A 12331-nucleotide genomic window follows, 5' to 3' on the forward strand; every position below is an offset into this window, starting at 1 on the left:
TTTTTGTATTTTTAATAGAGACGGGGCTTCCACGTTGGCCAGGCTGGTCTTGAACTCCTGACCTCAAGTGATCTGCCTACCTCGGCCTCCCCAAGTGCTGGGATTACAGGTGTGAGCCACTGCGCCCAGCCAGGGATGTTTTCGTCTTGTTCAAGTTCCTCAAATCCGAGAAGTGTGCTAAATTAGTCACAGGCCCTCAATATCTATCTATTAAACCCAGTTGAATTTATATTGCTAGATAATGCTGGAATAGCCACTACTCAGAGGTTAAAGCTATGAATTCAGGGGAGAAGGGTGCATTCCTGTTGTCTCTTACCTCAGGATTGAGTTAGCAAGCTGGTGTACTGATTGTCAGGGAAATCTTGAGTTTACATATTCTGTACTAATGTCTTCATGTAGGACACATATCATCAATCATTCTGAACATACAGTCACTGTGATTATGACAGAAGATAACTGGACTGGTGGTGGTAAGGAGGTCTGTGTCCTAGCCTTGTTGCCAACGCACTGAGACCCCGGGCAACTCACTCCCCTTTGGGTCTCAGTATTCCCATCAGTAAAAAGAGGTTGGGGTAGAAAAACTAAAATATATTTTCCAGGTCTGGTCTCTGATGTTGCAAAAATGCACTCTGGGACTATATGAGGGAGAGCTGGCTTCCGCAACCCCAGGATGATGTGGTTTCAAATCAGTTCTGGCTCCAAAGTGAATCTGATACCAGGACTTGAACTGGATACGGCCATTTGTCAGCCTCTTGGGGGGACCTATACATTTCGGTTAGGGATGTGAAAATTTTGGGTGTAGACGGCGAACTTGACAGGTCAGCCAGAAAGCAGTGCACCCACGGTGACACCAACACCCGCATTCTCTCCGCAGCCAGTGCGAGAGGTCGTTTCTTCCCACAACTGTTCAAATACTTTTCTTCGTGTTCCATCGACTCCCTTCCATGACACAGAAACTATTTTGCAGAGAAACGGGCACGCATCATTTCAACACACACCCCCACCCCATTCCTGTACTAAGCTAAGTCTGATACAATACAACTACACAATTTCTCTTCAGTATCTAGTCTCCACTGAAGAAGTGTCTGTAGTTTCTAAAGAGCCCTACACAAATTTTCTAGGCAGATTCCACCCGGCTGAGAGAGACTTCACGGCAACCACTCTTCCCTCAGGTCCTCCAGAGTCGCTGACGCTCTATGCGACTGTCTCGCAGGCGGGCCGGGCTCGCGTCTCTCTAGCCAGCTCGTCGTCTCTGTGGCCTGTGCACGGCTTCCGGTGGCGGGACGCGGGGCCGCGCACGCGGGAAAAGCTTCCCCGGTGTCCCCCCCATCCCCCGCCCCCCCGCGTCCCCCCAGCGCGCCCACCTCCTGCGCCGGGGCCCTCGCGAGGCTGCAGCCTGAGGAGGTAGGTGGTGGTCGTCCCCCGGTCCCAGGAAGGCAGGGGCGCCCCTCCCCCAAGGGACGCTCGACATGGACCATTCCGCGTTCGAAACCGCGGGGAGCGGGCGAATCCATCCTGTGGGGCGGGGGTGAACCGGAGGCCCGCGGGGTGGTGGGAGCGCTGCGAGGGAAACCCTGCACTCTGAGCTGGATTGGGGCGCGTGCGAGGTGCGGGCTCCGGGCTGACCCTGGGGTTCCGCTGCTCGTTGCCATGGCTCCCGCCAGAGCGGCTAGAGCGGGCATCGGGTTGGGTGTCAGCGGTATTCCAGGCCCGGTTCTCCACCTGGGCTTAGGCCTGGACCCTCGAGCGCTGCAGCGTCCGTCTGTAGGTTTCCAGGCAGAGGAAATCCTGAGACATCCCAGGCGCAGTTGGGAGTTGCTGCTGTGCTCCATCCGTGAGCACAGCGAGGTGCTGTCTTTCATGCTTATCTGTCTTCCTCTTGAATTTAGATTCCCAACCTGCTGAGCATCCGCCCACCCACTCAGGAGTTGGGGCCCAGCCCCCAGTTTACTCGGTTTCCCTTGTGCAGCCTGGGGCTCTGCCCAGGCCACCACAGGCAGGGGTCGACATGGCAGAGACACTGGAGTTCAACGACATCTATCAGGAGGTGAAAGGCTCCATGGTGAGAATGGCTTGGGCAGTTGATACAAGTAGAGAGAAGGAAGGAGGGTAGAGTTTTTGTCCATTAACGAGAGCTTGCTTTGGTAATGTTATTTTGGAAAAAGAAGACTCAGTATAACGTGTACCTAGTGTCTCCCCCAACACGAGGCAATACTGAGAGATAGTCTCAGAGTTATAGGGACCGTATATGCTCTTCAGTTCCCAATTCCTGTTTTACAAATGAGGAAACTGAGAATCTGTTAAGGATTCTAAATACCAGAGCCTGGTTTGGAATCTAGACTCCTTGCACCTCAGCTGTTGCTCCTGCATTGACAATCTGCCCAGCCGACTCGCAGCTGGAAAGTGTGTTGGGTAGAACTGTACCCAGGACATGCTGTGTACTGTCCCCATGCATCTGGGCCTGCTTTTCTTACAGAATGATGGTCGACTGAGGTTGAGCCGCCAGGGCATCATCTTCAAGAACAGCAAGACGGGGAAAGTGGACAACATCCAGGCTGGGGAGTTAACAGAAGGCATCTGGCGCCGTGTTGCTCTGGGCCATGGACTTAAACTGCTTACAAAGAATGGCCATGTCTACAAGTATGATGGCTTCCGAGAATCGGTGAGCTGTCCCATAGCTATAAACCCCCTTTTTACTGCATCATCTTGTTTTAATCTTCTAGAGACTCGAGGTTCCTTCCTCATGTAACCCTGTGATTGCTAGTTTGGGCTCCTTAGAGCAGGACTGTGAGGCCATGAGGCAATCAGTGTTCGGCTTTGAGTGTTGAAGTCTTGTGAATTTCTGTGTGCCTTGACTCCAGAAGATTTTCTTCTGTCTTGATTTAGATACTAGTTTCTACCTGTGACTTTTATCAAGGTTCAGGATCTTAGCTTGATGTCTTTTTGTGTTTTTTTTTTTTTTTTTTTTTTGAGACAGGGCCTCGCTCTGTCACCCAGGCTGGAGTGCAGTGGCGCAATCTCCGCTCACTGCAGCCTCTGCCTCCTGGGTTCAAGTAATCCTTCCACCTCAGCCTCCTGAATATTTGGTACCACAGGCACATGCCACCATGCCCAGCTGATTTTTCATAATTTTTGGTAGAAACGGGGTTTCGCCACGTTACCTAGTCTGGTCTTGAGCTCTCAGACTCAAGGGATCGCCCACCTTGGCCTCCCAAAGCGTTGAGATTACAGGCATGAGCCATTGCGCCTGGCTAGCTTGATGTCTTAAAGTGTGGGTTTCCATTTTGAACTGCTTGAGTTAAAGGCTTTATTTGATTTTAATTTCCACTTTCATTAAAGTAATACCTATACAAAGTTTATAAAATCAGATGACCCATAACCAGGAATGTCAGATCCAGTGGCTAGAAGCAACCTCTCTAAACCATCTTTTAAACAATGTTAGAGCTGGGTTGCTAAGTCATCATGAGTTTCTTTTTTTTTTTTTTTTGAGACGGAGTCTTGCTCTGTCGCCCAGGCTCTAGTGCAGTGGCGCGATCTCGGCTCACTGCAAGCTCTGCCTCCTGGGTTCACGCCATTCTCCTGCCTCAGCCTCCCGAGTAGCTGGGACTACAGGCGCCCGCCACCTCGCCCGGCTAGTTTTTTGTATTTTTAATAGAGACGGGGTTTCACCGTGTTAACCAGGATGGTCTCAATCTCCTGACCTCGTGATCCACCCGCCTCGGCCTCCCAAAGTGCTGGGATTACAGGCGTGAGCCACCATGCCCGGCAGCAAGAGTTTCTTATAAAGCCTATTTGGGACAGTTTCTCAGAAATAGATAATCCCAGGACATTCAAGTCGGTGTTAAGGCCACCAGGGTTTACTGGGATTGCGTTTTCTTCCCTCCACCCACAGGAGTTTGAGAAACTCTCTGATTTCTTCAAAACTCACTATCGCCTTGAGCTAATGGAGAAGGACCTTTGTGTGAAGGGCTGGAACTGGGGGACAGTGAAATTTGGTGGTGAGTCCTGGGGAAGACTGAGGTTTGGGGAGGAAGATAGGGTGAAGGGCTTCAGCCTTTTACTTGTTTTGCTCTTTTCCTTCTGCCACTGTCTCTGGTTTCCTATCTGTTTGCATGTTCATCGTGTGTTTATTGAGTACCTACAGTTTACTGGGCACTGGGCCTGGGGTTGGGGTTACAGTGTAAAGAGACTAACCCCAGTATCCTGTCTCTGTGGAACTCAAGTTTGGTGGGAATGTTGCTTATGCAGACTTAAGGGGAGGAGCTTGTGGCTTGACAAGCCCTTTCCTCACAGGGCAGCTGCTTTCCTTTGACATTGGTGACCAGCCAGTCTTTGAGATACCCCTCAGCAATGTGTCCCAGTGCACCACTGGCAAGAATGAGGTGACACTGGAATTCCACCAAAACGATGACGCAGAGGTGTCTCTCATGGAGGTCCGCTTTTATGTCCCTCCCACCCAGGAGGATGGTGTGGACCCTGTTGAGGTGAGGCGTCCCCTGGTTGCCTTGGCAGCAGATGGTGCTGAGCAGGCATTGGCTGGCCTGGGAGCAGGGCCTGCTGCTTGGTTACCAATGTGTGCTTTTTGCAGGCCTTTGCCCAGAATGTGTTGTCGAAGGCGGATGTAATCCAGGCCACGGGAGATGCCATCTGCATCTTCCGGGAGCTGCAGTGTCTGACTCCTCGAGGGCGTTACGACATTCGGATCTACCCCACCTTTCTGCACCTGCATGGCAAGACCTTTGACTACAAGATCCCCTATACCACAGTGCTGCGTCTGTTTTTGTTACCCCACAAGGACCAGCGACAGATGTTCTTTGTGGTAAGCCGAAACCCCTATGGCCGGATAATCGTGGTTTTTGCGTGTTAAGTAGACGGACCTCACTGGTGTGCAGAATTCTATGTTAGTGAATCGCAAGTTGTTGTAGAGTATCAATTGGTGCTCTTCCTTACTAGATCAGCCTGGACCCCCCAATCAAGCAAGGCCAAACTCGCTACCACTTCCTGATCCTCCTCTTCTCCAAGGACGAGGACATTTCGTTGACTCTGAACATGAACGAGTGAGTGTCTCCCTGGACTCGTTTCCTGCCACTGTCCAGGCCGGAGACAGGTGTGCCATTAGAAGGCAGTAGTGTTGTGACCTCACCTTGCTGTCTTTGTAGGGAAGAAGTGGAGAAGCGCTTCGAGGGTCGTCTCACCAAGAACATGTCAGGATCCCTCTATGAGATGGTCAGCCGGGTCATGAAAGCGCTGGTGAACCGCAAGATCACAGTGCCAGGCAACTTCCAAGGGTGAGCGTGTGGGCCTGGGATCCTGCCCTGCCTGGGTATGGGAAATGCTGTGTCTCCTTGGTAAACCCCTCCTGAGATGGGATTGCAGCCTGTTACAGGTCTGGATGGGACCTTGTGTCACAACAGGTGTCAGCGCCTCTGTCAGAACAGCTCAGTGAGGTTTACTTAGTCGAGGACATGAGCACACATGTCGCTGCTGCTAGATGTGCCCTTTGCTTCTGCTGAGGTTGGCACTAACCAGGCTCCCTGCACCCTCTGTCAGGCACTCAGGGGCCCAGTGCATTACCTGTTCCTACAAGGCGAGCTCAGGACTGCTCTACCCGCTGGAGCGGGGCTTCATCTACGTCCACAAGCCACCTGTACACATCCGCTTCGACGAGATCTCCTTTGTCAACTTTGCTCGTGGTACCACTACAACTCGTTCCTTTGACTTTGAAATTGAGACCAAGCAGGGCACTCAGTATACCTTCAGCAGCATTGAGAGGTGAGAACCTCCACCCGTCACTTTCTGGGCATCCTGGTCCTGAGCCAGCTTTGTCCAGGAAACCCAGCATGGCCTGCGGCACTCTCCAACCCTAGAGCAGAATTTTTCTTCTGCTACATCAGGATTTGGTCATTTTCCCTGGAGTGCTCAGACTTTAGAAATCTCTCCATTGCTTTCTTTCTGGTCATTTAAAAAAAACAACGAAAAACTTTTTCTGTATTCTGAAAGCTATGTCTTCACTACTGACCTTTTTTCTCCTCCACTCCCCACAATGGAAATGCTATTTCTTTCCTGGAATGAGTTTTGTGCCTGAGAACATAGCAGCTAATGCTTATTTAGTGCTCACTGTGAGCTAAATGTTTTATAAGCATTTTCACGTGTAATCCTCATATCAACCTTGTGAAGTATGAAGACAGATGACCACACCCCCTGCCCCACACTTACTCCGCCCTGAGCTTATTTGGTAAACAGATGCGCACCCCTCCCTGCCTTTTCTTTCCCAGAGCTCTTCACAGCCATGCAGGTTCCTCTTTCAGGACTAATGTCAGGCTCTGGCTCTGCCTTACTGCTGTCCTCTGGGGGTCTCTAAGCTGTTGGGTTGGGTGGCATGGTCAGGAACTCCAGGCTCCACAGTCTACCCCAGCTCATGGAATCAGAACGTTGTTTAGTCCGCCCCTGTGTCAGCACTACCTCTCTGGTAACATGGTGCATGTCCCCTCACAGGGAGGAGTATGGGAAACTGTTTGATTTTGTCAATGCGAAAAAACTCAACATCAAAAACCGAGGATTGAAAGAGGTACTTCTGTGTGGGGAGCATGAGACCCTCTCCTGGTCTTTCTGTAGGGGAGAAAGGGGTGGAGATTTTTTCCGGCTTCTTTTTCACTCTTTCTTCTCTTCTTACCCTTATAGAAAAAAGAGGTGCGTGTGACCCTTTCCCCCTCCTGGTGCAGGTTTCCTCTGCATGACCTTAGACCAGTCTATGCAGCCCCTCAGGAGCCCCCAGTGGGGCTGGGAGAGGGAGGGGCTTGGGGCTTGGACTAACCCAGTTGGCAGGAAGTACTTGGGCGTAGGCCCTGCACGTTGGCTGTGTGTGGACAATCCAGCCCCAGGTCCTCTGGGAGCTGCTGCTCTGACTTGACAGGCATGGGGGTGTGCTTTTGAGTGTGCAGGGATTCTGGCTCGAGGGTGAGTTGGCCCCACTGTGAACTCTTCCCTGGCTAGGGCATGAACCCAAGCTACGACGAATATGCCGACTCTGATGAGGACCAGCATGATGCCTACTTGGAGAGGATGAAGGAGGAAGGCAAGATCCGGGAGGAGAATGCCAATGACAGCAGCGATGACTCGGGAGAAGAAACCGGTGGGTTAGCCTCCGTGCTGAGCACGAGGATGGTCAGATGTTCCTTGCTGTGGCCCGGGCTGGACTCACCCTTAGGCCAGAGCTGGGTGCCTGGGTGAGGGGGTGGGGATTTCCATTGGGGCAGAAGCTGATGCGTCCTGTGCCCTTTTTCAGATGAGTCATTCAACCCAGGTGAAGAGGAGGAAGATGTGGCAGAGGAGTGAGTTTTGGTGGTACCTTGTGGGGATAAGATGGTGACCCATAAGCTTAAAGGACCAGAAGATTTCTGGACATTTCTCATGTCCCAGCATTAGCTACTGACCCGGAATGGGAGAGTGACCTCCAATGAGGTGATACACAAAATGTTTTGGAAATTGTCAAGGGCTTCGTAAGTGCAAGGCACATTTTGAAGTCAGAAAAGTATAGTGGGGTCTATGGCCATACCACCCTGAATATGCCAGTTGGGGCTGGTTCGTAGTTGGATGAGGAGAGAATGGGAATGAGAGCTGGTACTTGTCACTTATTTCCTGGAGGTTGTCGATTAAGTCATTGAATCTCAATTTCCTCATCGGTAGAAATGCAGTAGTACCGACTTTTTATTAGCAGTGTCAGAAATGTGACTCACTCTCACTTTAAAAGGAAATATATAAAAGGGAATTTCATAAGTTCATGTTACTGCAGAGTCTGGGGATTTAATTGACTTCAGACACTACTGGATTCAGGCACTCAAATCTATTTCTTCTGATTTCCGTAATTCAAAATAGGTTTGCCCCATGGAGTGCCCAGTGACTCTCAGAAGCTCAGGGCAGGCTTAATCCTACTGGTTTAAAATAACACCAGAAGCGCCTCTTTTGGTGAACAGCATAGTGAACACAGTGGTTACCTGCCCCTTCCTAGCCTGAGTTGTTAGGATGGGCCAGGGTCTGATGGGCCAGAAATAGGCCAAGTGCCCACCCTTAGAGCCTGTGGTTGGGGTGAGCCCTTCCTGAGTGGGGGCAAGGTGGTTCCCAACAGAAAATTGGGACTCTGCTCTCTTAATCCAGAAGGATTGTAAAAGAATGTCAGGCAGCAAAAAAACAACCAACAGGAGTCCCCTAGTTCAGCCTGCCACACGTTTATGAAGGTGTATGAAAGCTTAATGAGCAAATACTTGTGAAAGTGCCTTGAAAACTGTCCGGCAGCATACAGGTCTAAGGTAGTTCCATTTTTTGAGGAGTTTCACATATATCAGATAAGACTGTCAATTACAGGGGTGGGTACTGGGTTGGATTTAAGTTGGTTTTCTTCTTTTTGTAGTAACTGATTATCTTTTCATCAGAAAAGACTGTAGGGGCCGATCCTTTTGTAGTTCATAAACATGATGGTTGGGTGTTACGTGCGTGTGTGCAATGTGCCGCCCTCCAGCCTTGTTATGATGTTGACACGTTACCCATCTGACATGAAAAAAAAAAAAGACAAAAAAGACTATAGGGTAGATTAAGGTGATTACTCCGAAGGAAGTGGTGAAGTGGATTTGGGCCATGTTCCAGGCATGAATGAGGCAGTGTTTCTGCCCGTGGTGTCCTGGGAATGGACTAGGACCTGGTTTGGCCATGTCCGGGGAGATCAGCTGAAGCTCATTGATTGATTTGCATTCATTAATTCTGATCAAGTAACCCATTGCTGTGGCTGGGTCTGGAGAGGGCATGGGTGAAGCCACCTCAGTGAATGGGAGGAAGCAGTGTTGGGGATTGGTGGTGGATCCTGTCCTCTGGTCTTCCTCCCTTGACCCTTTTGGGTGGGTATCTTTGGATTTGTTTTCCTCCTGCCTTGAGGCCATGAGGTCCTGTCTTCCCTCCTCAAGTCTAAGCCTGGCTTGCTCTCTGGCAGGTTTGACAGCAATGCCTCTGCCAGCTCCTCCAGTAATGAGGGTGACAGTGACCGGGATGAGAAGAAGCGGAAACAGCTCAAAAAGGCCAAGATGGCCAAGGACCGCAAGAGCCGCAAGAAGCCTGTGGAGGTGCAGACTAGATGGGAGGGGCTGTGTGTGGTGCAGTGGGCGGGGGTGGGGGAGGGTGGGAGGCATTCTCTTTACCTTCTCCTGTCCACCACCAGTAGGACCTGTTCATTGGTCTTCCTTGGGGCTGTTTTTTGTAGCCAATGATTATAGCCTTGAGGGGTATTTTCTTGGAAATTGTTCTCACTAGCCCTGAGATTAATAAGCTTCTGGAAGGTCTGAATTAGGAGATGGGCTTCTGTCCTGGTAAGCTAGGCACTGAATTGCAGAGGGGAAGGAGATACTATCCTTGCCCTTAGGGAGCGCGCGTCTCGCCTGATGCTATTTAGTCCTCTACTTTTTCTCCAAGTTAAGTGATCTAAATAATTTATTTGGGAAAATGTATGGGTTCTATGGGAAATAGCTGAAGGCGTTTGGGTTCTTATGCAGGTGAAGAAGGGCAAAGACCCCAATGCCCCCAAGAGGCCCATGTCTGCGTACATGCTGTGGCTCAATGCCAGCCGAGAGAAGATCAAGTCAGACCATCCTGGCATCAGCATCACAGATCTTTCCAAGAAGGCAGGCGAGATCTGGAAGGGAATGTCCAAAGAGAAGAAAGAGGTGAGTAGCAGCAGAGGAGGGGTGATGCCTCTCATGGGCTGGCGAGAGGTGCTCTCTTGGCATGGTGAGTCCGATGACTGATAGGGGAGCAGTATGAGCCATTGGTGGGACTTTCTGTATCGATTTTGCCTGCATCAGGGGAGAGGGGGGAAACGGGAGAGGTCTTATTCTTCACTGTTTTTTTCTGTGTGTGTGAGACAGGAGTGGGATCGCAAGGCTGAGGATGCCAGGAGGGAATATGAAAAAGCCATGAAAGAATATGAAGGGGGCCGAGGCGAGTCTTCTAAGAGGTGAGTGTCGAGAACGTGGCCCAGTCACTGATTTTTGTGGCAGGTTTTTTTTGTTTGTTTTTTTGTTTTTTATACAGGCCGAAGTTGAGCATTGGAAAGTTAAAGACAGCAGATATGCTTCTGACTGCAGTAGGGTAGTGCTTCTCAAACCTGGGTAGGCCGTTGCCCAAGTATGGGTGATACGATAGGGCATTCAAGTCACTGGGGAAATATGACCCATTTTCGTGGACTATTTTATTTGAAGGTATGGGGGAACGAAAAAACTATTATGGAGTGCGGTGCACAATTCACATGAACTCTAAAAGATACAGCAAGAAATGTCAAGTAGGTTTTGCATATGGGGCTGCTTTAGCCTATGCCCTCTGATTCTTCTGGTGTACTCATGATACTCTCCCTTGGTGCCCTTCAGGCTGACATGGCTATTTACGTTCAGAGTGAAATGGGCTGTGTGGCTGGGATTGAGAAAGGCCTTGTTAAAGCTGGGAGAGGTTTGGTCATGGTGATAGGGGACCTGAAGGCCTAGCTCCTCTTCCCTCTTGCCAATACAGGGACAAGTCAAAGAAGAAGAAGAAAGTAAAGGTAAAGATGGAAAAGAAATCCACACCCTCTAGGGGCTCATCATCCAAGTCATCCTCAAGGCAGCTAAGCGAGAGCTTCAAGAGCAAAGAGTTTGTGTCTAGTGATGAGAGCTCTTCGGGAGAGAACAAGAGCAAAAAGAAGAGGAGGAGGAGCGAGGTGCGGCAGGAATGTGGGGGCTGTGGGCTGGGCAGCTCGTGAGGGGCATGTGTGTCTGTGTGGGGTTGGTCTGTAAGAGTAATGAGTTGGAGTGGATGGTGGAATTCTGAGGTTCTGAAGGTGGGTGCTGTAGTTGGGAGGCGGTAGGAAATTGCGGGCCCTTCACTGAAGACTGGGTGGGGCACCCAGGACTCCACCTTTTTCCTGAAGACAGCTTTGGTTTTCAGGACTCTGAAGAAGAAGAACTAGCCAGTACTCCCCCCAGCTCAGAAGACTCAGCGTCAGGATCCGATGAGTAGAAATGGAGGAAGGTTCTCTTTGCGCTTGCCTTCTCACACCCCCAGACTCCCCACATTTTGGTACCAGTTTCTCCTCATGAAATGTAGTCCCTGGATTCTGTGCCATCTGAACATGCTCTCCTGCTGGTGTGTATGTCACTAGGGCCGTGGGGAGACTTCTTAACTCTGTTGCTTCCCAAGGATGGCTGTTTATAATTTGGGGAGAGAGGGGGTGGGAGGCAGGGCAATGCAGGATCAAAATCCTCATCTTACTTTCCCGACCTTAATTAAGGATGTAGCTGCTGCTGGTCCTGTTCAAGTTGCTGGAGCAGGGGTCATGTGAGGCCAGGCCTGTAGCTCCTACCTGGGGCCTATTTCTACTTTTATTTTGTATTTCTGGTCTGTGAAAATGATTTAATAAAGGGAACTGACTTTGGAAACCATGTCTTTATGCTTTCTTTGTAGCCCTGGTTTGTTGCTCCTACTTTTACTGGTGGTGGTTACTGCCCTGGTCAGACTAGGCAGAGCCTGGCCAGCCGGGAAGCAAGTCTCGAGGCACATCCTGTTCTGTTCCCGGCTGGAGAAGCATTGGTTTTCACCCGCCTCTGCCCGGATGGGCCACCTGAGAATCTAGAAATGAGAGCTGATGTGATTAGGAAGTCTCTCCCGGTTACGCTCCATTAGCCAACCAAGCTAGGGGGAGGCAGCTCTTGGCCCCATCCTTACCTATGAGTCAAGGGTCTTCCAAGGCTTTAGATAATGAAATCAGGATTGACTGTCCTTCCCGCAGCCGGGGGAGTGGAAACGTGAGCCTGGAGAGTCGGGGAGGATGAGCGTGTGTGTAGGGTGGTGGTGGCTGCAGCCTGGTGGGGGGTGCAAGAAAAGTACGGAGTATATGTGCAGCTTTTGTTCTTACGGGAAGAAGGGGGGATACAAACTTCAGTGTAGGGAGGAACCCACGTCTGAGACGGGGCCTGAAAGGAGATAAAGGTCACTACTGAGGAAAGCAGAGCTGCCAGACTTCCTCACCGTGGCTCTAAATCTGAATTGACACAGGAGGGGTGGCCACGTTGCGCGCGTTCTCAGCACTCAGGTGGCTGTACCAGGAAGCCGCTCCAGTCCGCCGGCTGCTACCTTCTTGCCGGCGTAGCTCGATGGTACTGCACTCCGTGCAGGCGGCGGGGCCCGGGAGGGGCCGCCAAGGCAGTCTCTCTAGGCAGTCGTCTCGGTGTCCATTTTACCCGAGCGCCCCCGGCTGAATTGCGTCAGTTTCGCCCCGGTCTGAGCCTGGGGCGGGCCCCTCATCTGCAAGCCTCATGAA

General features: G+C 50.9%; 1 protein-coding gene, 1 long non-coding RNA gene and 1 other non-coding gene across 3 annotated transcripts; 2 read left to right on the forward strand and 1 right to left on the reverse strand.

Moving 5' to 3' along the window:
- Positions 1-1254: 1254 nt before the first annotated feature.
- SSRP1 (structure specific recognition protein 1) lies at positions 1255-11450 on the forward strand. Its single transcript, XM_005577872.3, has 17 exons — positions 1255-1404; positions 1890-2062; positions 2477-2662; positions 3893-3998; positions 4294-4484; positions 4589-4819; positions 4954-5057; positions 5160-5288; positions 5551-5772; positions 6496-6568; positions 6994-7132; positions 7286-7331; positions 8981-9110; positions 9537-9707; positions 9909-9997; positions 10546-10732; positions 10960-11450. The coding sequence occupies exons 2-17, from the start codon at positions 2009-2011 to the stop codon at positions 11029-11031; spliced, it is 2130 nt and encodes a 709-aa protein (XP_005577929.1). The 5' UTR covers positions 1255-1404; positions 1890-2008; the 3' UTR covers positions 11032-11450.
- LOC123568958 (small nucleolar RNA U13) lies at positions 8448-8550 on the forward strand. The gene has a single exon (XR_006692508.1). It is a non-coding gene; the product is annotated as a small nucleolar RNA U13 (small nucleolar RNA).
- Positions 10980-12172, reverse strand: LOC141408445 (uncharacterized). Its single transcript, XR_012423218.1, has 2 exons — positions 11737-12172; positions 10980-11640 (listed from the first exon to the last, which is right to left on the reverse strand). It is a non-coding gene; the product is annotated as an uncharacterized lncRNA (long non-coding RNA).
- Positions 12173-12331: the final 159 nt, after the last annotated feature.

Source organism: Macaca fascicularis, chromosome 14 (genome assembly GCF_037993035.2).
Source record: "Macaca fascicularis isolate 582-1 chromosome 14, T2T-MFA8v1.1".
NCBI lineage: Eukaryota > Metazoa > Chordata > Mammalia > Primates > Cercopithecidae > Macaca > Macaca fascicularis.

Bases quoted from the DNA above. Each gene is read 5' to 3' on its own strand.
- SSRP1 (XM_005577872.3), top strand. From the start codon at position 2,009: ATGGCAGAGACACTGGAGTTCAACGACATCTATCAGGAGGTGAAAGGC. The intron at 4,485-4,588 runs GTGAGGCGTCCC...TGCTTTTTGCAG, and splicing joins ATGGTGTGGACCCTGTTGAG to GCCTTTGCCCAGAATGTGTT. The intron at 10,733-10,959 runs GTGCGGCAGGAA...TTTGGTTTTCAG, and splicing joins AGAAGAGGAGGAGGAGCGAG to GACTCTGAAGAAGAAGAACT.